Below are 27,120 nucleotides of genomic sequence, written 5' to 3' on the forward strand. Positions count from 1 at the left end.
CCAGGATTTTGTTAAACAGCCTGGTTAAAAAGTTCACTGCCTTCTCTCCTAAACATCTCAATACCTCCACAGGTATGTCATCTGGACCAAGTGCCTTTCCATTCTTCATCCTTTTTAAAGCTGCCCTCACTTCCACCTTACTAATTCTCTGCACTTCCTGATCCACTATCTCTCCCCCCGTTGTCCTCCTCTCTCTTTCATTTTCCTCATTCATTAGTTCTTCAAAGTATTCCTTCCATCTACTCAACACTCTCTGTTCACTCACTAGTACATTTCCCTCTCTATCCTTTATCAGCCTAACCTGCTGTGCATCCTTTCCAGCTCTCTCTCTGTTTAGTCAAACAATACAAGTCCTTTACTCCTTCTTTACTGTCCAGCCTCTCATACAGCTCATCATAGGCCTGAGCCTTTGCCTTTGCCACCATTCTGTTTGCTATGCGACTAGCCTCAGAGCACTCCTGCCTACTTCCTTCATCTCTCTGGTTATCCCACTTTTTCTTAGCTGCATTCTTCTTCTGAATACTCTCCACCACCAACTTTCCTTGTCTTCTTTCCTCTGACCAGACGAAACACCCAACACATTCTTGCCATTTTCTCTCACCACCTTAGCTGTATTTACCCAGTCCTCAGGTAGCTCCTCACTGCCCCCAAGGGCCTGTTGCAATTTTTCCCTGAACTGCCTGCAACCATCCTCCTCCTTCAGCTGTAAAATTTAAATACATTTTAATAGTGCTTAATATGTACAGTAAAACAAAGGATAAATTAGATGACCCTTATTAGTTCCACAATAGGGAAATTTCACATCTGCATTTTGACCCATCCATGCAGTGAAACACCATATATGCACTGGTGAGGGCACACACACTAGGGTGGCAGTAAGCACACTTGCCTGGAGCGATGGGCAGCCCGAGCCACGGCACCCAGGGCGCAATTGGGGGTTAGGTGCCTTGAGCAAGAGCACTTTAGTCAAATACTGTCAGCTCAAGGTATTGAATGGACGACCTTCCGATCACAAGGCTGGCTCCCTAACCTCCAGCCCATAAATTAATTCAGACTGTGTTTTGAATAATATTAGGTAATACTACACAACAGAAGCTGGCACACCATACTTTAGTACATCTGATTTATGCATTTGTTCACCTTAGAAATCTCTGTAAACAATAAAAATATTACTACCCAGTCAAAATTAAAGTATGACTTAGTGCTTCTGATTCTAGTAACTTGACAGATTTTACACAATCATTACAGAAAGCTTTCAATAGCTGTAATCTATCTAGAGTATTGTAGTTTACTTTGCTGATTCAGTCTGATTTGTGAACTTTCCTGTACCAGACAGCAGCTCTATCCTGGAGTCTTCAGGCTGTCCGTTCATTAGAAAGTTTTCTCAGCAAAGTTTGATTCCAGAGCATTGGTCAGAGTAGCTTTCTTTTGCCATAGTGCATTTCAATTGCTTACAGATAGGTAACATGTTTTATTTTATATTCTAAAATATTTAATGTCTCAAGTCTGCACTGTGGATTCTCCAGATCAGCAGAGATCAGCTTTACAGCCAAATCTCCTGGTCTGTTTTTGCTCAAGTCCAGAACCCTCAAGTGAGAAGGATTTGACCACAGAGCCAGTGCTAGAGATGAAAAACCTTCTGATTTGATCTTACAATTTGAAAGCTTATGAAGAGAGACATTAAAATATTTCATTTAGATATTCTTAGGGATAATTGCTAACAGCACAATAATCGTTCAGTAACTGCTCCAAAAAGGTTCTCAAACATTTATATAAATTGTCGATTAACACTTGAACTTGAACACTTGACTGGATCCTCCAGTCCTGCAGCAAGCAGCTTCATTCCTGAATCCTGTAACTCATTGTTACTCAGAGACACAGTTTTCAAGCCTGAATTTTCCTGTAGTACAGTGTGTGCAGTTTACAAGGAGGTCTCTTCAAATCATCACAAAGTGCTTTCATTCCTGAGTCTCTTATGTTGTTCTGGCTCAAGTCGAGTTCCTTCAGGTTGGAGGATTTCGAACTCAGGACTAAAGCAATAAAACCACAGCCCACACTTGTAACGCCACAGTTATTCATCCTGCAGAGAACAATGACATAAATACATGATTAGATGAAATAATTCTTTGTATATTAGTTTAAGGGGCTTGTATCTTTTCGGGGACTCTTTTTTCTAGTAACAGTCCATTTTAAAATGGCAGCTCTCTTGTGGCTATCATGGTGGGGAGAGCTACAGCTAGTGCTGCGCAGCCTTTCACTGTAATGTCACAGAATTTTAACCTGGAAGAATATATATGTTTAAATTCACCATTAAACAAAAACAACACCATTAAAATTTTAAGATGCTCTCTAGTGCATGGCAAAAACCCATATGGCAATTTTACTAAAAAGCAGTAATATAAAATTCATTCATTCATGAATTCAGAACCATTAGCCAAATGTGTTTGGACACAGAGGAATTAGACCTTCGCATTTAACCCATCAGTGCAGTGAAACACCCACACGCATTCACACTAGTGAACATACACACTAGGGGGCAGTGAGCACACTTGCGGGCAGCCCTATCCATGGTGCCCAGAGAGCAATTGGGGGTTAGGTGCTTTGCTCAAGGACACTTCACTTACACACTGTCGGCTGAGGGGACCGAATCAGCGACTTTCTGGTCATAAGGCTGGTTTCCTTGCCCACGACTTCCCCGTGCTTTACTGTTTAATTTGAGAAAGAGTCTTTTACTTTTAAAGGACACATATTTGATCACATTACATGACCGGGTAATCCTGTTTGCACTTCTTCTTGCCATGGACACTTGACACTGAGAAGGTCATGACTTAGTCATGACTTCCAAAGATGACTAATTATTCAGCATTTAAGCAAAAATCCTTCAAGAAAAAAACTGAAATACTATAAAACAAATTAGCTTTTAAAGTTCATCACTAAAAATGTTTTAGATCTGATACATCTGGGTTTTAAATACATGGAAACGATTCGTAAGTCCAATTTTCTGGATATTTCTAGTAAAAAAAACCATGTCGATAATGACAATCAAGTTAATTTTATGGAATGAGCATGATTAAATGACATTAAATAGAAAACATTTGGTTTTGATCAAGAATCAATCACTATTTGTGTCAATGTTTTTTAAGGTAATAGTATTTGCAAGCATGTGCAATCATGGAAAGCAAGAAAGCATGCAAATCATGGAACTTATTAATTAATAAATAACTTTACCCATTAATAATATTACCCATTAATTAAGCAATTTTAAATAATGAAAACACATTAAAATATTTTTATCATGTTAAAGTGTTAAAGTAATGATTCATGCAATGGAATGTTAGGAATGTCACGCTTCCGGGTTCTCCTCTCTTGCCTACCATGCTCCAGGACTCCATTTCCCATGAGTCCAATCTCGATTATGTCACCTTCTCCTCCAATCACATGCATCTACCTCGTTCTGAGTCGCCTGAATTCTAATGTGATTCACCGGTGCCTGTTTGGTCTCAGAGCTTAAATAGTTGTTGGTTTGTTCTCCTCTTTGCGAGGTGTTGCCCTTCACTGGACTACTGAGTGTTATGCTACTGTTGTCTTGACTTGTGTTTCAAACCCTTTGCCTGTATTTTGGATTTTGCTCTTTTGTCTTTGCCCTTTTGCACTGGTTGCCTGTATGTTTTGTCTTCTCTGCCTTTTGACTCTTGTTTGGTTTTTGGATTCTGATTTTGGATTTGCCCTAAGATTGTCTTTCTATCTGACACCTCTCTCAGTAAACAGACTTTTGTTTTTAAGATCCGCGACCATCTACTTGTGTTTGTGCAGCGTTACAGGGAACAAATATATTCTACTAACATTTTTAAAGTACTTTTTAAATCGAAATTTCATTGCTACATTTTACTTATATTCTTATTTTCATTACGACATGGTTCTTTAAGATGTGTTTCCTGATCTGCATACATGGATTTTTCTGGTTTAGGCTATACTGGTTACATTTTTTTTTAAAAAGTACCCTGTATGGCGATTTAAAAGAAAAATCTTTCAAAACATTCTGGACAGCAGTACACTAATGCAGTGAACCAAATCAAAATACTATATAGATACCAAAGCAGTCTGTGGGGTGTTAAAACAGCAAAATAGCAAGCACTGTATCAAAATCTTACTCGAATAAAAGTGGAAATAAAAGTGGAGCCAAAAATACTTGAGTGAAAGTAAATAAAAGTATCAATATGTACACATGATCAAGCACATAAAGGTACAAAGTAAATAAAAATTGGCAATACTAGTGCCCATATTCTTACAAATTAGTATTGTTGTGGGCAGTTTCATCTTGCAATAATATGAATTCAGTTAGATGCTTTCAACAATAAGAAATTTACCATTAAATTTGAAAGAATAAAAATAAAGTCACATATTACTACCTGGCAATCTTAGACAATCTGATCACAGGAAGCAAGTGGAAAAAAGTCTCATCCGACTTGGCATATTTAGAAAGTTCAATCATCCAACTTCTCATCTGAAGTGAGGATTATGAATACTAATGCTGACCAGAGTTCAGGAGAGAGATTGTCCTCATTTAGAGTTCTGTTCATCAATAATGTTTGAATTTCATCCACCAATGCACTGTCATTAAGCTCATTTAGACAACTGAAGAATTTTTCAGAAAAATTAGCACAGAGGTTTTCTCTGATTTTCATTTTCAGATAGCTGATGGTATCTGTTATCTCCTCAGGACTGTGTCTCTGTACCAATAGGTCCTGCAGGAGGATCTTGTTGGACTCCAGTGAGAAGCCCATGAGAAAACGGATAAAGAGGTCCAAGTGTCCACTCTCGCTCTCAGAAGCTTTATCAATTGCAGTCTTATGCAAACTTAACATTGTTACAGGCTTATGGTCACTTGTCTGTTGAGGATTGAGCATGTTTTGGTTGTAGTTGTGGAAGGACAAGAACACATATAGAGCTGCAAGATGTTCCAGAATGCTCAGATGCACAAAGCTGAATACTTTACTCTGAAACAACCCAAACTCCTCCTTGAAGATTTCAGTGAAGACTCCAGAGTACACAGAGGCTTCTCGGGCATCAATACCTCATAGAAGATCAGATTGCCTTTTTCAAGCTGTTCAAAGGCGAGCTTCCCAAGCTTGAAGATCATTTCTTTATCTGAGACTTGGTTGTCTGAGTACTTTGCTTTTTTAGTGTTGATTTGGGTGATCAGGAAGTACGTATACATCTGAGTAAAACTCTTAGGGATCTTTTCCCACCCAAAGTCGACCACCATTCTCTCCAGAGCAGTGGCTGCAATCCAACAGAAGACTGGAATGTGGCACATGATGTAGAGGGTCCTCAGTGACTTCACGTGGGTAATGATTCTGTTGGCCAGGTTTTGATCTGTGATTCTCTTCCTGAAGTACTCTTCCTTCTGTGGATCACTGAATCCTCGCACCTCTGTTAGTTGACCAACACATTCAGATAGAATGCGGCCTGATGCTGCTGGTCGGGAGGTTATCCAGATTTACGCAGAGGGAAGCAGATTCCCCTTGATGAGGTTTGTTAACAGGGTATCTACTGTGCTTGCCTTTGTTGCGTCACATAAGTTCATTCTTCTGAAAATCTAAAGGAAGGCGACACTCATCCAAACCATCAAAAATGATAAGAAGAGAATTGTTGGCAATTTGAGATGAACCTGCATCGATTGCTTTCATGAAAAAATGCTGAAGAAGGTCATTCAGACTGTATTTTTGGTCCCTCATCAAATTTAGCTCCCTGAATGGAAATGGAAATATAAAGTGGAAGGGGTGAAATGGAATTGGGCCTTAGAGACTAAACTGTAGCCAAACTTTCTTTGTGTGTTGCATAGCTGTGGCCAAGCACAGCTCAATAATAAAGCACAATGACTTGTACATAGGCTGTGTTATATCAATGTCATTGTTGCTCTAAGAACACACAGGGCTTTGAGCAGAAGTCTTTTAATGCTATGATGTAAAAGTGAAAAGTAAACAATAGTCTTATCTTTGGCCACATGTAAAGTTGCCAAATGGGTGTTGCATTGATGTTTCACTCTTAATGTTACACTACTTGACACAGATGATTGTGACTTAAATTATGAATTGAACATTAGAAATGCCAAAACTAATTAGTCCTATTAATTCAGTGGATATCAAAATTACATAACTGCTGTCCCAAGTCTCATAACTACATTTTATACTAATTGCACTTTTCTTTTAAAACCCTGATGTCCTTTCTTACAACCTTCTATCCTTCCACAGAAACCCACTGTCTGCCACTAACACAAAGACCAAAGCCAGATTTAATACTGAGAGCCATGATCTAACTGAACAATAAAGGGTGTTGAGACAGAAATAGAGGGTGGGTCCAGACCATAGCGAGGCATGGACTGGATGAGTGACAGGAGTGGGAGCTGAAGGGCTGCGGTAACAGAGCTGGAGCAGATGAGGCCACAAAGACAGCTGGACAGGAGATGGATCAGAGCAAGGGCCAGGTACAGAACGTGGGTCAGGACAAAAGCCTAGATTAGCAACTTGGCCCATCTTGATGATCTGATCAGCAGCAGAGACTGGTAGCACTGGTTCTGTGGCAGAGGCAGAAGGCAGAGGTTGTCTGAGTGGTGTACTAGCAATCTGGCACAAGTGCTGCACAAGGCCCAGGTACAGGTTATGCTAGAGAGACAGGCACATGAGCTATGAGACTGACACTGTTCCTCTTCCTCCTTAAGGTCAAAGATAAAATGGAAGAGATCTCAGATTTGTAAGTGAATAATTCACTGTATATATATGCAGCCTGATACAAAGCAGGTCTTCTTAATCACGAGGCAACAAATGCTTCCAAAGTTTTTGCTGAATGAAAGAACACATGGTGTTGGGCTTAGTTGAGCCGGCACTTTTCTAAAAAGCCCAGAAAGTCCTGAAATGAGCTATCAAATGTCCTTGGGATGGGCTTGGTGGTGGCTGTGAGGGGTTTGCTACTCGCTGCATCCTTCTTTGACAAAGTTTTCTGTCAGGGGCACTAAGGTAGTGTACATGTGGAGGATAGCTTTCCAACACTCATCACAGGCAGCAGTCAAAACACAAGCAGGCAACTATACACAAGGAAAATCCTTAATAAAAATAAAAAAAACATCTATGGTCAAAACACAGGGTCAAAAAAGAGGGTGAGAAATGCATTGTGGAAGCTCAGCATATGCAAAGACAAACTGATGCAGCATTTACTGAAGATAATGGATGGAAGGATGGATTAGCTGTGTGTGAATGAGCAGGTGGAGCTGCTGGAGCTGGATTGGTGTCTCCCCTTTTTAACACTGTGAAAGAACCATATCCTCCCTTAATGTGTAGCCCCTAAAAAGCAAAAGAGACCATTGGCCTAGATAGTGGAAGGTGCAGTCCAACGAAGGAGACCAAAATAGGGGCACAGGCTGGACAGGAGCATTACAGGTGTAGGAGTGTTATGGGTCTGCAGTCAGTTGGGGTAATAATGGACAGGACTGCAGGCAGTGGGGCAGGAACATATGGGGCCACAGGCAGCTGGACAGGAGCAGATGAGGCTCCCAAGGCAGCCAAATTGAAGACAGGTCCTCCAAACCATGAGGCAAATAAATGCTGCCAGGGATTTTCCTGTGCGAAAGAGTTCATAATGTTAGGCTGGATATAGAACTGGAACTCTTCCACAAAGTCCTGACATGAACCATCAAATGTCCTAAGGAAGAAAGACTGTGAGGAGACAGACATGGTGGTAATTGTGAGGGGTTTGCTACCCACTGCAGCCAAGTCTCCTGCAACTGTAACAAGAGGTTTTGGGGCCAGATAAATACACAGAGTAGCTTTATTAGGGGCTTTGCTACAGATGTGTATAATCATAAGTGGGTGGAGCCACGGTGGAACTGGAGCTGAAGTGAGCCAAGCTGGGCAAGTCCAAGTGGAGTGTTCCCAGAGGGATGACACTGTGATACTAACCCTGTAATACCTTTTTGTTTCTCACTCAGCTCACATAAATGAACTATTTCATTACTTCAATTTTATGGTGCAACCGATAGGCTTGCCAGAAGGATTCCTCTCCTGAAAACTGCATAAGCTACATAACATACTGGATGTGCGATGATTGTTTTATTCTTCTTCCACTGCATTCTGGCCATTTCCATCCCAAAAAATTTTCAGTTTAGACATAATCTTTGTTTCTATGTCTTGAATTAAACTTTGCCACACCAGCTAAACATTTTTACAAACTTTACTCTGAATATCTGTGCCAATCAATTTACTACACAGCTTGCTGTTGTACTACAGACTTACCTTTGGGTGTGTGAGAAATTGCCAACTGGGTGTTGCAACGATTTATCACTCTTAAAGGACATGATGGTACTGACCTAAATATTTTCATTGGAAAATGGAAACAATATAACCAATCAATCCTATGAATGCACTAAGTTCAGAAATTACATGCCGGCACAACTGGATTACAAACATTCCCTGCGGCATGTTATTTTATGATCTGCGGTAGTCGTACTCCCAAACTGCATCTTTTTCTTTAACTATGTTTTCTTATACCTTTGCTGCTTTCTCTTACTTCACAGTCATCAGTCAATGCTGTCTATATAGTCCACTGTCTAACCAAGTACAACCTAGAAACCTTTAAATTTATAGACTTTACCATGCCTGTAATTCATTATGATCTTATCCAGATATACTTCCTTGTCTCTCCATTGTCTGAATTTTGGTACTCCTTCAGTTTTTTGGAATTCTGTGGAACTGCTTTGTGACAACATCAGTTGTAAAAAGCGCTATACAAACAAATTTGATTTGATTTGATTTAATTTGGTCTTACCTATGGTCACATGAGAAATTGCCGAGTGGATTTGCACTGATGCATCACTCCTTAATGATACATTGCTTGGCATAGGTGACTCTGATCTAACATTTTGGAAAATGGGTGTGAAATAAGTAATATATTAATGTAATACACTAGGTATACAAATTACACACTGGTTAGAGGCACACTGTCTACACACATGGGCTACAAACATCCCCTGCTGTTTTTTCTTTACGATGAACTATCGTCCAAAGCTGCACCTTTAGCCTGACCATTACTTACTGGGCTTTCTTTTACTCATACATCTGTTTTCTCTTCAAAATACATTATAATCTAAATGCACTATCTACAGGTATGGACAGTAACTCATTATGTTTACTTGGTTTCATGTATTGATTATAATGTTTGATGAAATGTTACTAACAGCATTTGCACTGCTTTGAAATTGGTTGCATCTCTGATTTTTGAACTTCAGTATTTTATTTTGAAGTAAAAGTGCATCAAAAGGCTATCAAACCTCAGTTACTATGTTGATAGATACTGGATATACTAATAGGTTCATCTGGAGTTGTTCATTAATAGGATAGCCCAAACCCAGACTTGAGGCAAAGTATTGTTACTTCTGTAAAATAATGACTCAATAAAAGTAAAAGTATCTTTCAAAATCTTTCCACTTCTGCTTAAGTATAGGTTTGGGCTATCCTACAGACTTTAGGATAGTTAGGTGAATCATGACTGAAAAGACTTTATGGTTTTCCTCACAAATACTTTTAATTTAAATTAAGAACATGCTGTTTAGAATTGGCCAAGATTTAAATCATCATTTAATGCTGTGGTCTACCAGATGTAATGAGAGACAGAAATGCTGGTGACTGCAGTTTGAGACAAATCAGACAGGGAAAGGAAAGATGTATTGAAGTCCCATAATAAGCCTTACTGTGTAATAAGTCTGGGATTTGAACCCCTCAAATGGCCAGGTCCCTCATGCAGACCCAAAGTTTTATTACATACATCTAAAACCTAGGAACAGCTCAACCAGTTTGCATTGAAGTCCCTTTAGTTACTGAATATAAGCATCAAGATGTAATTAGCCTGGGAATTTTAAGGGCTAAAGGTATTAACTCAGCAACTAGATAAAAGCTAAACAACAAATTCAAATGATGACCACATAATACATTGGAAAATATTATTCATTCAGAAATGATATACATGACTGACACCAGGAATATAGATGTCAACACAGAATCACAATCGTATGTTCACTGGTTGCTGCTAAATTTTTTTACAAAATTTACTAAAAAATAACATTTGCTGAGGATTCCATATCAGACATTCTCATTCTTATTTTTTGAAGGCCATAAACTACACTTTAAATATAACTCTTCACTTTCCTTAAAGGAGCTCTGCAGATTTACATGCATGCATAATTTAAGGTGTTCCATTCATGGACTATATCAAAGCATCCATCTCATGTAGGAAAGAACATGCAAAAAGACAAACAAAACTGCCTCACCTTTTGATGTCACTGCGATCTTCATAGTTTTCTGCACCCCTGAGGCTCATAGTGAAAACTGAATCAACTTCCTTGAACCCTATTTATAAAAAGTATTCTTGGACCCATCAAGAAGAGTGCAGGATGGAAAAAAACTACAAGCCAACAAGGAAGAAGAGTCTGCAGTTAACTGTAAAACAGGTGAAGCCACATTTATAATTGAAGGTAACAAACTACTAAGAAAATATCATTTTTCCACAGACACAAATAACGAATTAGTGTAAATCTGTAAAAGAGTTCTTAAACATTTCACTTACATACACAGTTGCACAAGTGTAAATATAGGTTTTTCTATTTGTTTATACACATTTGAAAGAGTACATGATAGTATTTGAATACATTTTTATGTTTGCATAGTATTCTTAGTTATTGTTTTCTCTAGTTTTAATTAAAACATTTATCACCCTACATTAGCAAATGTATAGCTAAAAATCCAAAGAACTGTTGTGTTTTACTCACCCTTCACCATTCTTAATGTTGCCTGCTCAGAAAATGCAGCTGAGCGACCTGACAGTCCTCTCTGCACATGATTACGCACAAGGTACTATTTCAGGGAGGAGTTATTCTCTTTCTGTTCTTGCGTAAAACCTTTTTGTTTATTTTCAGCATACCTATAAACTACATTGTATGTGGGTTGTATCTGGGTTGAGTAACAAAAACGAAATGAATTAGGGTCCTTTATAATAATATGCTTTGCATTTTTTTTATTACTGCTTTGCATTATAGTCACACTGTCCAACAATTTGTCCAACACCCTGTATTTGTGATAAGACTGCAAATACTCCCTTTTGGGAAAAATACCATTTAAATACATTCAGCTGTCACTTTATCTTTAATCTTTCCATGTTTTGTAGTTACATAAATCCTTTCACATTCATCCTGCTGTGGAGGATCTTTTAGCGATAAAGAATTTATGAGTCTTCTTAGAGATGTATGGAAACATGCCGGCATAGAAATAGTGATGAACTGAGGAATGCTTTGGTTTCATGCCATAATAAAGTTGTGGTGCACTGAGGGTATGTACACAGTAAAATACATGAATAAATAAATGAATTATTATACATTTACAGTAACTTCCTAGTTGCAAAGTTTCAAGGTGGTTGCTATAATGAATATTTACAGTACTCACACTCTAACATTTGTTTACACTAAGACACTACTGGACTTTTTTGAAAGCAGCATGAAAATATATTTTCATAAAGATACATTAAAACAGGATCATTCTGGGTAGTATAAACAGTATGGTTTTCGTTTCATTCAAGCATATTTTTGAGAAGATCTAATCTACTTTGTTCTTGTTTTTATTTTTTTTCTTTCTTTGCAGTGATGTTACCAGAGAATATATGTTTATTTTTTTAATCATGATGATACAGGAAATATGCCTTTTTGACATAACTACTGTTAGTGGTGAACTTTTGAAAGTTGTTGTGCTTTGAGTGAAAGGTACATATAACAACTGTTCTAAATGCTGTAAATAATCTTCTTATTACAGTTGGTTCTAGCACTCAGAAATCTCAAATGACTTGAATGGGAGTTTATAGGAAATTTGGTGTCATATTTGTTTAGCCAACAGGATAATATTTTATAAAGTATAACATAGTTGTTGAATCTCTGAAATAACAGAATATAGTAATAGATAGTAATAGTGCAGTGTAAATGCTCTGAGCAGGCGTTAAAAGCAAAGATGTGTCATACAAAATAGGTATACATAGCACAAAATGAATCATTTAAATTCTAGACAAAGAGCATGATAAGGGAATATAAATGTTTATTTACATTCATTCACATAGAGCATAGGTGTAAGTTAGGCTTAGATTTCTGTCTCTTTCTTTCTTTGATATTTTTTCACAGGATTTGTATGAAACATGAGATCAAATGTGAATAGATATGGATAATATTGTGTTGAATGTTAATGTAAACTGAAGCTGAAACACAGTATTATAGTATGTCTGATTCATTTGTTCACTTTAGAAATCATTGTGAATAAAGCAACATTTAGACATTGAATTACTTTCATTCTGACATGTTTTTAATTTACATAATATACAAATTTCAATGTAATAACATACTAGTTACAGAGTTAGTTACATACAAATCTCCATTTACATTACAATCTCATTTTATATAGTAAAGTATGAGTCTACATTTCTTTACTTTTTTCTTATGTTTTGAAGCAAACAGTGGCCAAAACATTGGCCAAAAATAGAATGGGTTTTTATCCTTAAAACAACACTATTTAATTGAATTCACTGAATTTAGTTTTTACTTGGTTTTGTTATAGACATTAACATTTAAAATTACTTTCTGGGTTTAATTTCAGTTTGTTGTTTTGGTTCTGCTACTGTGAAAGAAAAGCTGGCTGTCACTTTTAAAGCAGTCATTATTTTTAACAGAAATGACAATGACTTTCACTTGATGATGGGTTTAGCATCTTATTTTCTCACAGTTGTAAACTATCTGGAGCATTGCACTGCTGACTGAGTCGGAGCTGTGATCTATTCTGTATCAGACTGTGGCTGATTTCTGGAGTCTCCATGTTTATCGTCCATTACACACTGCTCTTTTGTAAGTAAGGGATTCGATTGCAGAGCTTTGGCCAGAGTACTATAGCCTTCTTTTGAAAACCTGCAGTTGTACATCCTATGGAGAAAAAATGTGTTTTTTTTATTATTAACAGTTTTCAGACTCATGTCATGAAGTATAATAAGTAGTTAATGCATGAAACCAACAATATTCTATCAAAGTTATAAAAATAACAGGTGAAATGGTCCCACTTTAAAAGAAGTGCTTCTAATAACTGTGTACTGAAATATTAAGTATACATGCAAAAACAATGTACCTACTGGTTAAATGTATATACAGTGAAATGGATTACAGTAGTACAGTGTCAAAAATAACTGTGCAGTTACACATTAAGAATGCATGACACAAAATGTAGCTATTCATAAATACATGAAATTAAATTATTTTGAGCCAAATTGCAAGGAAAAAGCAACTCAATGTGTGGACTTGGTGTACTTATAGTGTTAGCAGTCAAACAGACTTACATGAGATTTTCTAGTTTACAGTTTGGATGTCCTACTCCAACAGACAGCATCATTGCTCCTGAATCCTTCAGATCATTAATACTCAGGTCCAGCTCTCTCAGACATGAAAACTCAGAGCTGAGAACTGATGCCAGATCTGCACAGCTTTCCTCTGTGACGCCACACTCATTTAGCCTTCAGGGCAGAAATATCATTAAAGCATGACTTTCTATATTGCAAGAAAAATGATCATGGCAAGTGTAAGTGTAATATTGTATATTGTACATGTTTATCAGACATACGATACTTCCACTTGCCAAGATAGGCTCTTTAAAATTATTCATTTACAAAGTATGATGAGTAATCACAACACTAACTTTAGTTTCTCAAGTCCACAGTGTGGACTTTCCAGAACGGCAAACAGCAGCTTCACTCCTGAATCTCCTGGTCTGTTTTTGCTCAAGTCCAAAACTTTCAGGTTAGAAGGATTTGACCTCATGGCCAATGTCAGTGATTCAAAACCTTGTAACTCAAGGCTACAGTTTGAAAGCCTACAAAGAGAGACATACGAGTGTGTTAATTTTAGTGATCATTGTTTACAAAAGAACAAACTGAATCATGTAAAGATTAAGTTTCCTCACATATTTGTATAATTTGTTGAGTAACATTTGAATATAAACCTCTGTTGAAAAATCTCACCCCAATGTTTGAAGTTTACAGCGAGGATCCTCCAATCCAGCAGCAAGCAGCTTCACTCCTGAATTCTGTAACTCATTGTTACTCATGGACAGAGATTTCAAGCCTGAATTTTCCTGTAGTGCTGAGGCCAATGCTGCACAGCTGTGCTCTGTAAGATTACAATTGTTCACCCTGAGGAAAAGTAATAATATCTACATGTTAGATATGCATTCAGTAGTCTACGTGCAGTATATTGCTACACAATTAGGTTATTATTTTTTTAAAAATCAAGAATTTTGTTTTAAAAAAAAATTCTGAATGACTAATGTATTAAGATATTAACATTGTTCAGTTATGATGACATAAATTGCTGACAGACGTCTAAGACATTACTTTATAATAGTTTTGAGTACATTTTAGTCTAAATGTATTCATCCATATAAAATTTACATATAAAAATTCAATACACATTGCATATTCTTAACAAATTATGCAGATATTTTGAAAAAGTTATTGAATTCTCTACTGAATCATATCAATTTTACTTCAATTTTACTTTCATATCAATTTTATATTAACATTGTTCAGTTATGATGACATAAATTGCTGACAGACGTCTAAGACATTACTTTATAATAGTTTTGAGTACATTTTAGTCTAAATGTATTCATCCATATAAAATTTACATATAAAAATTCAATACACATTGCATATTCTTAACAAATTATGCAGATATTTTGAAAAAGTTATTGAATTCTCTACTGAATCATATCAATTTTACTAATTTAATCTGCTAGGAGTTTTTATTTTAACTCACTTTAGTGTTTCCAGTTTACATGAAGGATGTTGCAAAACATCAGAAAGCACTTTCAGTCCCAAGTCTCCTATGTTGTTCTCGCTCAGGTCGAGTTCTTTCAGGTTTGAACATTTTGAACTTAGGACTGAAGCAAGAAAATCACAGCCCACACTCGTAACACCACAGTTATTCAGCCTGAGAAAACCGAGGACATAAACATGATTAAATACATGAGCTTAGGTCCACACACAAATCTCCAAGACAGATTGTATTTTAAATGACACCGTGCTTTTTAAATTGAAAATGGCAACTGTGGGTGAACATCAATCATGTTTATTTACCTCAGGATCTCGATGGTACAACGAGTGCCCCTCAGTCCCGGGAACTCCTTCATGCCACTTTTCTGAAGATTTAACTCTATTACATTGTAAAGCACTTGTGTTGCATCATCCCATTCCAGTGTCAGGTCAGTTTTTAATGAGGGGTTTAAACTCAGAGCTGAAGTAAGAAAACTCTTCTTTTTAGCAGTAGAGCAGTTAACCCTGAAAAATGAAACCGTATTAAGCAAATTTGAAATGTTCTACTTCATTATAGCTCCTATGTGAATTTATTAGTAGCCAATGTTTTCCAACATGATATTAATGGGAAAAACACATTTATTCAAAATATTCCTGTTCAGCCCCATGGCCAGGGCCTGCTGGTTGTCGCAAAGTTTTATTGCACACTTTTATAACCTAAGAAAAGTCCCTCTAGTTACTGAATATTAAGCTTTAATATGTAATACGCCTGGGACTTTAAGAGGTTAGCTGAATAAATTAATATAAAACAAATAACATACGGTATTTTTTTCAAAGTGTCCACTGAAAGTCCAGTACAAAGCAGCTTCACTCCAGCATCTTGCAGGTTGTTGTGACTGAGATCCAGCTCTCTTGTGACTGGCATGATTGGGAGGCCTACAGCCAATGCTGCACAACTTTTCACTGTTAGCTTACAGTTCTTCAAACTGTCAGAACAAAAACATCACATTTCACTTCTGAAATCTTGTATTTTGTATATATGGAGGCGTAAAAGGGCAGATTCAGGAAACACTGTTAAACAATGAAATTCTTATTTTATTTATTTGTATGCTTTTGCTGACTAAGGAGTACCCTGTATATTAATTTTTCAAACTTCCAAAATTACACTAATAAATTGAACATAAATAACTACACTGAACACCCAAGGAATTCAAAAAGGAACAAAACCTCATGCTGAAAGCAGCAGTACATTTTAAGTTATATGTCTTGTTATCTGAAAAGTGCCTCGTTCTCTCAAGTTGTGGATTACCTCTACAACAAGGGTGTGAAAGGATATGTCATTAAGTACACTGATTGGATTGATCAGCATGGTAAATATAGTGTATGCAGGCATGGCAGTGGTGCCATGTTCATGATGTCCACTGGACATGTATGCACTATATTTACCATGCTGATCAATCGAATCAGTACACAACCTACACTCACTGGCCACTTTATTAGGCACACCTTGCTAGTAAAAGGCTGGACCCCCTTTTGCCTTCAGAACTGCCTTAATTCTTCGTGGCATACTTTCAACAAGGTGTTGGAAACATTCCTCAGAGATTTTGGTTGGTTATTTGAGTTACTGTTGCCTTTCTATCATCTCAAACCAGTCTGCCCATTCTCCTCTGACCTCTCACATCAACAAGGCATTTTCATGCACACAACTGCCACTCACTGGATATTTTATATCATTCTCTGTAAACCCTAGAGATGGTTGTGCGTGAAAATCCCAGTAGATCAGCAGTTTCTAAAATACTCAGACCAGCCCGTCTGGCTCCAACAAGTTAGGAACACGCCACGTTCAGAGTCACTTAAATCACCTTTCTTCCCCATTCTGATGCTCGGTCTGCACTTCAGCAAATTGTCTTGACCACCTCTACATGCCTAAATGCATTGAGTTGCATTGTGTAAACAAGCAATTGAGCTAATAAAGTACCTAATAAAGTGGCCAGTGAGTGTATATGAGGTGAAGCTGGAATTCCATAGCATAAACAATCAAAAGAAAGTTATTTGGTAATATGTTGTTGGTGAAAATATACTTAATATAATTAATGTATTACCATTTAAAATTTTTCCTCAGGTTTTATTCTAAATAAGTTTTGCATTATAATACTCTATGATAAACCATAATTTAGTGTAACATAGTAATTAAAAGGTGTATGCTAAAATATAAAAAATGTTACAACTTAAAGTATTGAACTGTGTCAAGACAATGTAATGTTTTTCAATATGAAAGAGCACTTTATTTATATTTTAGCACTATATATATATATATATATATATATATATATATATATATAATACTGATTTTTTTCATTGTTAATAAGTATACGTATATATCAAATTGTAAAAACTGTAACAATTAAAAAAATCTGTCAAGTATTTGTTACTTTGTCATTAAATTAGACCTATTTATAAGATCAATTAATTACCTGGCCTTCCTAGAAAACTTCATTACAGAAGACAAGCAGAGAAGAGCTTTGTCTGATGTGCCGTATTTGCGAAGTTCAAACTCATCCAACTTCTCATTTGAAGTGAGTATTATGAAGAATAATGCTGACCAGAGTTCAGGAGAGAGATTTTCCTTATTTATTGTTTTGTTCCTCAAGAATGTTTGGATTTCATCTACAAGAGAGCTGTCATTAAGCTCATTCAGACAGTGGAATAATTTCACTGACAAATGAGCACAGACGTTTTCTCTGATTTTCATTTTCAGATAGCTGATGGTATCTCTTATCTCCTCAGAACTGTGTCTCTGTACCAATAGGTCCTGCAGGAGGATCTTGTTGGACTCCAGTGAGAAGCCCATGAGAAAACGGATAAAGAGGTCCAAGTGTCCACTCTCGCTCTCAGAAGCTTTATCAATTGCAGTCTTATGCAAACTTAACATTGTTACAGGCTTATGGCCACTTGTCTGTTGAGGATTGAGCATGTTTTGGTTGTAGTTGTGGAAGGACAAGAACACATATAGAGCTGCAAGATGTTCCTGAATGCTCAGATGCACAAAGCTGAATACTTTTCTCTGAAAAAGCCCAAACTCCTCCTTGAAGATTTCAGTGAAGACTCCAGAGTACACAGAGGCTTCTCGGGCATCAATACCGCACTCTTTGAGATCTTCCTCATAGAAGATCAGATTGCGTTTTTCAAGCTGTTCAAAAGCGAGCTTCCCAAGCTTGAAGATCATTTCTTTATCTGAGACTTTGTTGTCTGAGTACTTTGCTTTTTTAGTGTTGATTTGGGTGATCAGGAAGTACGTATACATCTGAGTAAAACTCTTAGGGATCTTTTCCCACCCAAAGTCGACCACCATTCTCTCCAGAGCAGTGGCTGCAATCCAACAGAAGACTGGAATGTGGCACATGATGTAGAGGCTCCTCAGTGACTTCACGTGGGTAATGATTCTGTTGGCCAGGCTTTGATCTGTGATTCTCTTCCTGAAGTACTCTTCCTTCTGTGGATCACTGAATCCTCGCACCTCTGTTAGTCGACCAACACATTCAGATGGAATGCGGCCTGATGCTGCTGGTCGGGAGGTTATCCAGATTTGTGCAGAGGGAAGTAGATTCCCCTTGATGAGGTTTGTTAACAGGGTATCTACTGTGCTTGCCTTTGTTGCGTCACATAAACTCTCATTGTTCTGAAAATCTAAAGGAAGGCGACACTCATCCAAACCATCAAAAATGATAAGAAGTGAATCGTTGGTAATTTGAGATGAACTTGCATCAATTCCTTTCATGAAAAAATGCTGAAGAAGGTCAATCAGACTGTATTTTTGGTCCCTCATCAAATTTAGCTCCCTGAATGGAAGTGGAAATATAAAGTGGACATCCTGATTTGCTTCACTTTCAGCCCAGTCCAGAATGAACTTCTGCACAGAGACAGTTTTTCCAATGCCAGCCACTCCCTTTGTCAGCACAGTTCTAATAGGCTTGTCTTGTCCATGTAAGGGTTTAAAGATGTCATTGCATCTGATTGGGGTGTCCACTCTTACTGTCTTCAGTGTTGCCTCAATGTGGTGCATTTCATGATGGCCTTGGAGAGCATTATTATCCTCAGCGATGTAGAGTTCTGTGTATATCTTATTGAGCAATATTGGGTTTCCTTGCTGTGCTGTCCCCTCAAATAAATGTTGACACCTCTCTCTGAAAATGGATTTCAGTTTTTCATTTGGTAACTCCAAGGTGTTTGTTTCATGTCTGTGAAATGAAAAGGTATTTTAAAAAGGTTTACCTTATGCTTGGGTTCATTTTAGTTCTATATAAAAACAGGAATTTTATTACATTCACAATGGTGCTGTTGAAATAGACTGCATTCAAGTGGCAAATAAGCATGAACTTTTTTCAATAAATGCATTAAAATGCTGCCTACTCAAATGTCTCAAATTTACCTAATCTTATGTGAATCACTTCAGTCAAGAAGTTAGATGAAGGTGATGTGGCAAGTGGTGAAGTTATCTTAATACTGTCATTTTAAAAGTTTCTAATTGTAATTTTTAAAAATGAATTTATTAATGTCAAATTACACATTACACAAATTACACACTTGATTTTTTGGTGCATCAAAGGTAATCGTAGACAGCATGCTAGCTAACTAACTTTTGAGTTTGGCTACTGCTAGGTTGTTAAGTAGTGTTTTTTGAACTTCATTAGCAAGTTATTGTTAGTTGATAAACTGACCCTAGTATGTGACCTACTTTTGACAATTAGCTCCAATTGTGAAAATTCATTGTGCGAATCTAGGACTACATTGCTGCTTAGTCAGCAGACTTTACAAAATATGTAAAATCTGTAGTGATGCTAATTGGTGGTGTGATTGTGGTCTAACCAGGATATCTTAGTAAACTGCTCTATTTTAGTCAGTGGACTAGGCATTGAGACATAACAGATAGTTAATGTGTGACTTACAGTGCTTCTCTGGAGTTTTCATTGCTGTTGTGAATGAACTCCTTCCTCATGGTCTCTCCTTGTCCAGGCATCCTCAACTGCCACTGTGTGTTGCTGATAGAGAAAGAGTACTACTTGATATGGACACTGAAGGTTTCTGTGGAGTTAAATTAGGGGTTTTGAAAAAAACATCAGTTCTTACCTTTTTTCTGGTAGTGAAGGCTTTTCTTGATAATTGATTGGTACTTTCATGGACCGATCACTCTTCAGAGACATGCTACTGGGCTCATATGAACTGGATCTTTTCAGCAGAAAACTGCCATAAAATGCCGTATTTTTTGAGTGTTAATATTTAATAATAGGGTCCATTAATAAAGAAGTAGCATTTGAGGTTTCAATGAGCTCAGATTAGTGGGTTAATGAAAGACAATCAGTTCTTACCTTTTTTCTGGTAGTGAAGGCTTTTCCTTATAATTGATTGGTACTTTCATGGACCGATCACTCTTCAGAGACACACTACTGGGCTCATATAAACTGGATCTTTTCAGCAGAAAACTGCCATAAAATGCCATATTTTTTGAGTGTCAATATTTAATAATTGGGGCCATTAATAAAGAAGTAGCATTTGGGGTTTCAGTGAGCTCAGATTGGTGGGTTAATGAAAGACAATCAGTTCTTACCTTTTTTCTGGTAGTGAAGGCTTTTCTTGATAATTGATTGGTACTTTCATGGACCGATCACTCTTCAGAGACACACTACTGGGCTCCTGTGAGCTGGATCTTTTCAGAAAACTGCCATAAATCACCATAATTTTTGAGTGTCAATTTTTAATAATTGGGGCCATTAATAAAGAAGTAGCATTTGAGGTTTCAATGAGCTCAGATCGGTGGGTTAATGAAAGACAATCAGTTCTTACCTTTTTTCTGGTAGTGAAGGTTTTTCCTTATAATTGATTGGCACTTTCATGGACCGATCACTCTTCAGAGACACACTACTGGGCTCCTGTGAGCTGGATCTTTTCAGAAAACTGCCATAAAAAAACATATTTTTTGAGTGTCAATATTTAATAATAGGGTCCATTAATAAAGAAGTAGCATTTGAGGTTTCAGTGAGCTCAGATTGGTGGGTTAATGAAAGACAGTCAGTTCTTACCTTTTTTCTGGTAGTGAAGGCTTTTCTTGATAATTGATTGGTACTTTCATGGACCGATCACTCTTCAGAGACACACTACTGGGCTCATATGAACTGGATTTTTTCAGAGTGAAACTGTTATAAAATAGGATGGAAAAAATTATTAATATTTAATAACTAACATAAACTAACATAATGGAGTAACATTGGACGTTTCAGTGAGGTTAAACTGAGGGCTGTTGAAAAACCATAAGTTCTCACGTTTTATCTGTTAGTGAAGGCTTTCCCTTATAATTGACTGAATGGTCCTCTGGCTGGTGTGGTCCCAAATATTTAATTTCTAATTTCTGCTCAAATGGCAAGTACCAAATTTAACTTGTATTACATTTTGACTTGACTCATTATATTGCTTTGCTATTAGGAGTGGCTACCACAACTGGTGAGGAACAATGACAAGCTGTGTAGCATCGCTCATACCATAAACAGCGTTTACTAAACGTCTGGACATATGTAAATTTATTATTTATTATTGTCTGCTCTTAGCATGGGGCCAATTTGATTATGCCCCACAACTGTTTAGTGAGTGTTTTCAACTGCTCACTTGGCCATACAGATGCTGATGCGCTGGTCCTACGCTCTACTCATCTGTACACTGTCATAAAAGACTTTAATGTTAATAATTTAGTTTATTAATTGGAAATGAAATAGAACAGTATGATATAAGACTTCTTCGCTTAAGGTCAGGTCTAATGAAAAAACATTGGTTCCTAACTTTTTTTTGATGTAATTAAAATGGTTCAGCTTGAAACTATAAGAGGTAGAGCAAAAGGTGTTACTGTGTCCTGCAAGGTCATCACTTGGGAAAGCAATGTTCAAAAAATGGTGACTTGGTTCTCTAAGGATCTTACAGGAAGTCTCGCACAGGCATTCACTAAGATTTCAAACTAGCTACCATTGCTACTGACACAGATACTACTCTCAAACAACAATATCTGGATGACAGTGGACTAAAACTGACACAGGAGAGCAGCAAGAGCAGCAAGATGAGGGTGAACAATGGGCTACTGCTGACTACGTGTGTTTGTTATCCTGTGTCTAAGGAGATAGAATGTACATTATATTGCCAAAAGTATTGGCTCGTCTGCCTTCACGCGCATATGAAATTCAGTGAGATCCCATTCTTAATCCATTGGGTTAAATATGATGTTGGCCCACCCTTTGCAGCTATGACAGCTTCAACTCTTCTGGGAAGGCTTTCCACAAGGGTTAAGAGCTGTTTATGGGAATTTTTGACAATTCGTCCAGAAGCGCATTTGTGAGGTCAGACACTGATGTTGGATGAGAAGGCCTGGCTCACAGTCTCCACTCTAATTCATCCCAAAGGTGTTCTATCAGGTTGAGGTCAGGACTCTGTGCAGGCCAGTCAAGTTCTTCCACACCAAACTCTCTCATCCATGTCTTTATGGACCTTGCTTTGTGCACTGGAGGATGGGTTCCCCTTCTGAGTCTTGGTTCCTCTCAAGGTTTCTTCCTCTTTTAGGGAGTTTTTCCTTGCCACCGTCGCCGCTGGCTTGCTCATGGGGGCTTGGACCCGGATTTTCTTTTCTTTTCTCTTCTCTCTATAATACTGATTGTTTTGTAAATCTGCTTTGTGACAACACCTGTTGTAAAAAGCGTTATATAAATAAATTTTGCTTGCTTGCTTGCTACTGGTGCGCAGTCATTTTGGAACAGGAAGGGTTCGTCCCCAAACTGTTCCCACAAAGTTAGGAAGTTCAATCTAGAGAACACGTCTCCATTGTTCTAGAGTCCAGTGGTGGCTCTTTACATCACTGCATTTGACGCTTTGTATTGCGCTTGGTGATGTAAAGATTGGATGCACCTTCTCGGCCATGGAAACCCATTCCATGAAGCTCTCTATTCATTGTTCTTGAGCTAATTTGAAGGCCACAGGAAGTTGGGAGGTCTGTAGAGATTGACTCTGCAGAAAGTTGGTGACCTCTGTGCACTATGCGCCTCAGCATCCGTTGACTCTGCTCTGTCATTTTACGTGGCTGACCACTTCTTGGCTGAGTTGCTGTTGTTCCTAGTCGCTCACAATTTGTTATAATACCACTGACAGTTGATTGTGGAATATTTAGTAGCAAGGAAATTTCACGACTGGACTTGTTGCACAGGTGGCATCAATTCACTGAGCTCCTGAGAGCGACCCACTCTTTCACCAATGTTTGTAGAAGCAGTCTTGGTTTTATACACCCGTGGCCAAGAAAGTGATTGGAACACCAGAATTCAATGATTTGGCAATATAGTGTATCTTTGGGCAATATAGTGTATCACAAACATAGATGTTCATATACCTAATTGTAGAATATTATTTTTGCTAGCCAACTTATGTGCAACAGTTAGCAGAAACTAATTTGTTCATGTTGGATTTAGGCATGTTATTTTTCGAGCAGTATTTTAGAATGATGGTGGAACTTTCACATTCCAGGAACAGCAGTTTATTTACATGTTGGTGGACAACCTGGAAACTGCTTAAAGGTCATGTTCATAGTCCTCTGGAATGAAATGCTGACACATGTTCTCATATTTGAATATCTATCTTGGTGTTTCATCTAGATATTCCATGTCTGAGTAGCCTGAAGCCACAGCAAAGTTTGATGTGACTTGGTAGAAAATGGAAGCAATACCCTTTTGCCATTTTTCAACTTCTGCACTCTGACATGACATAATTGGTCAGCGCTTTTAATGAATGGTCCACAATACCCTGCTCCTTCTCTACACCTGGGCCCCACTCTGCACACTCAGGTAAACACACCTATTTGTTAGTTGGGAATTTTTGTGCTGGGGTAGTTTGAATCATTTTTGTATAATTTGCATTAAGGGAAGTCAGAACAATGCTGATTCATTGCTTAGGCAGTAAAAGATGAAGGCTTTCTAAGGACATTATAAGGTAGATTTCCTCTGGTGACAAATTTCCATTTGATTCTCTATCAAAATTGATTGGCATTTGCACGGACCTGTCACTCTTCAGAGATGTATCACTGCGTACAGATGAACTAGATAATTTCAGCTGAAAACTGTCAAAAAGTTATTGTTACTTAGTTATTATCATGTTAATGTTTCACAATTTGAACTAAGAAGGACAAATGAATGGCAAAAATGTTCAGGTCAGGACAAATGAAAGACTAATGGTGCTCACCTTTTTTCTGGTAGTGAAGGTATTCCATTATTATCGATTGGTATCTGCATGGACCTATCACTCTTCATAGACGCATCACTGAGCACAGGTGAACTGGACCTTCCTGTGTGAATGCTGTCATAATAACACACTATACTGTTATTTTTATAAACTTTAAGAACTGAAACTTTAAAAAATGCTTGTATTGATCATTTTTATCAAATTGATAGCAATGGTGAACATGTTGAGATGGCTCAGAATCAGAATTTAAAATCACTTTATTTTGCCAAGTGTTATACATGGAATGTGTCTTAGTGAGCAAACATGTGCATGACAAGACATGGACCACACTGTCCAGGTTCAATAGTGAGTCTGATAGAGGTCAGTGTGATCTCAGTGGCTGAACAGTAATAGAGACAGGAAGATTGAAATTTAAAAGCATACAGTCATACAGTGCAACCTCTGTATTGAATGAGCTGCCAACCTGACTGCAGAAATTAACAACATGTCAATGATCCTAAAAATATGTGACAGATTTGCAAGAAACCTGAACCATAATTGAGTTAAAATCTAGAAAAATAGCATCTGGGGATTTCAGACCACACAATAATTGGTAGTGGTGTAACAATGGCAACTCAACCCCCCCAGCAGGGCATTTCTATATGTTTTTATTATATTCTATCTGGCATAAGTCAGACTTTGTGTAGTATTGGACAATGGTTAAGGGGTGTTTTATGCACAATGTTCGAAGTGTTAGATAGCTGTCTTACTGGTAGTCAGTCAGGTATAATTACAAGGGTTTTCATGTGTGTATGTTGGAGATAAGTGCATAAATATATTAACAAACTAAGTTAACAGCTCATGTTTAGTCATCTGCACTTCTGACAAACAAGCCAGTATGTAAATATCCTGTTCAGTATTTTTGGCCAGCCTAACTGGCTTGGCCTGTTTGTTAGTTGTTTTGTATGGTTATTAAATGACTACCTCTAACAGCACTGGCTTCAGTGTTAAGTCAAAAGCCTAAAGTCTCTTTCTGTGACATATAAGACAAGTTTTACTATTTCTTCTTATTATTTTATAATAAATTAGATTAAACAGAGACAAACATATCATAAAGAGTTATGCTATTCATTTAAGGTTTATAGTGTGGTTATGCTGTCTAATGCCATGGGTGCTCATCTTATCCTCTTGTCCAAAGACAAGAAATTTGGACATTTACTGTGCAAAATCAACATTATAGTAAAATAATAATCACCTCAAAAGGTTCTTTTAATGTATTAAATCTCAGCTACATACCTGTCAGATGTACATTTAGAGCTCAATAAAATTGTGTGCAAGATGTTGGTACCCAATCACTAATAATCACACCAGTTTATTTGACTTATTTATTAGTATAGCTGTTCTAAATTAAATGTGGATTCTTCAGTTACAATTTTGCTGTTGCTGGTCAAACATTCTCATTTCGTGCTCTGTTTCTTACTCAATAACAAACCAAAGAGCACAGATAGGTTAGTGGGGTAGCTATCAGTATGTCTGTGTACATATTATATTCTCCATAATGAAATTTAGGTCTCATATTTCATTAAAACATATAGTTCCTCCTCCTTTGTCAGCTAACAGTACACTACAAGCTTGTTTTTGTTGACGACTGAAGCCAACTTCTTTTAGATTGGTTGGACTTTGCACTAACTTGTTACTCTTAAAATGATACATGGCTTAACACTGAATTTGTGGGTTCAACTGGAAAGAAAATGAACACTACATCACATAGATCACAACAAAACAAAATAACTGATCATACTATTAAGATCTGACTGACTTCATTGTTTGATTGAAGGTTGCATGTCTGTAATGTCTCATTGTTTCAGAAAAACAAACTTTTCTCACCCATTGACTCCACTGCCAGTGCTGTAGTTCTGTTCCTTCAGTTTGCTCATTGTGGAACGAATATCCTCTTTTTGTCAAGCCAGTGGAAATAATTAACTTAGATATGGTGCACCTTTATGAACTGAGCAGCACAGACAAACATGTACTTGCCAAAGCCTGAGGGAGAAAAAAACAATCCACAATGAGGAAGGAGTCAGGTATCAAAAAACCCCACTTAACTTGTTTAGTAACTGCATTATACAACATTGACAAAGTTACTTTTGAATGTTGTGCTTGTACACTGTACTTGTGTCAAGTACATTCACTCATATTACATTACTAGATTGTACTTTTATCAAATAAATGCATTGCATAATGACACACTAGGACAAGTTTTGGATGTATCAAAGATACTTTCATGTACAAACTGAACAACATAGCATCCAATGGATCAAACATATGATCAGCCACTGGATAAGCTGCTCAAACTATTAAAAGCTTGTAGTGTCTTGCATGTCGGTGTTAGCTCTGACCATTGATCTTACTGCACACAGTCCATCACACATTCATCTCACTCCACAAGCTCTAATACTCACCATATTCAGCAAGCTTTCCTATCCACAGTGACTCATGAAATGGAGTTGAGTTATGTGATTGTTAATATTTTCTTCCTGGTAAGAGTCTGGCCACAAAAAGGGGTGTGAACTTTTTGACTGAACCAATGTGTGTAATATGTGTGTAATAAAACTTTGGGTCTGTCGGTGGGCCCGTGGCCATGCAAGGGGTTTGCTTAGATCACATCCATTGCATTAAGTATGTGTTATGAACACAATGTAAAGCTATGAACACTATGTATGGATATGAACACTATGTATGTGTTATGAACACTACGTATGGTTATACTCTGCTTATTTTGGATAGAATAATGATAAGAAAAAAGTCATGACTGTCTAATTACTTTGCAGCAAGTTACATTTATTTTACAGTGCTGTTTCCATCATATCAGAGAGGACTTAGTACTCTGTACCTAGTAGAATGTTTGCTAAAGGTAAAGTCTGCATATGATTACAAAGACAGAATATAAAGCTATTGTGTAATTACTATGAACAAATTTACACTTTACTTACAGTCCTTTTTAACAGA

At 37.2% G+C, this 27,120-nt stretch overlaps 1 protein-coding gene and 1 pseudogene across 4 annotated transcripts; both read right to left on the minus strand.

The window, feature by feature from the left end:
* Positions 1-1,451: 1,451 nt before the first annotated feature.
* LOC119265784 lies at positions 1,452-7,730 on the minus strand (annotated as a pseudogene).
* Positions 7,731-12,108: 4,378 nt separating this feature from the next.
* Positions 12,109-26,607, minus strand: LOC108412898 (NACHT, LRR and PYD domains-containing protein 12-like). 4 transcript variants are annotated; one of them, XM_017685128.1, is made up of 17 exons: positions 26,574-26,607; positions 25,999-26,154; positions 24,133-24,246; positions 20,952-21,065; positions 20,716-20,826; positions 20,480-20,590; positions 20,241-20,354; positions 20,002-20,115; positions 19,821-19,913; positions 17,349-19,112; positions 15,696-15,860; positions 15,199-15,399; positions 14,879-15,052; positions 14,083-14,253; positions 13,761-13,934; positions 13,405-13,578; positions 12,109-12,997 (listed from the first exon to the last, which is right to left on the minus strand). In XM_017685128.1, the coding sequence occupies exons 2-17, from the start codon at positions 26,046-26,048 to the stop codon at positions 12,853-12,855; spliced, it is 3,789 nt and encodes a 1,262-aa protein (XP_017540617.1). In that variant the 5' UTR covers positions 26,049-26,154; positions 26,574-26,607; the 3' UTR covers positions 12,109-12,852. The 4 variants fall into 4 exon arrangements, with proteins under 4 accessions (XP_017540617.1, XP_017540618.1, XP_037402408.1 ...); XM_017685129.1 differs by lacking the exon at positions 20,241-20,354; XM_037546511.1 differs by lacking the exon at positions 20,002-20,115.
* Positions 26,608-27,120: the final 513 nt, after the last annotated feature.

This window comes from Pygocentrus nattereri, chromosome 17, assembly GCF_015220715.1.
Source record: "Pygocentrus nattereri isolate fPygNat1 chromosome 17, fPygNat1.pri, whole genome shotgun sequence".
Taxonomy (NCBI): domain Eukaryota; kingdom Metazoa; phylum Chordata; class Actinopteri; order Characiformes; family Serrasalmidae; genus Pygocentrus; species Pygocentrus nattereri.

What these genes read in the sequence shown, in the direction of transcription:
- LOC108412898 (XM_017685128.1), bottom strand. Translation starts at nt 26,048, where the DNA reads ATGAGCAAACTGAAGGAACAGAACTACAGCACTGGCAGTGGAGTCAAT. An exon ending in GAAAACTCCAGAGAAGCACT is followed by an intron (nt 19,113 to 19,820) that starts GTAAGTCACACA and finishes TTCATTTCACAG; the next exon opens with ACATGAAACAAACACCTTGG. An exon ending in TGTACCATCGAGATCCTGAG is followed by an intron (nt 15,053 to 15,198) that starts GTAAATAAACAT and finishes CGGTTTTCTCAG; the next exon opens with GCTGAATAACTGTGGTGTTA.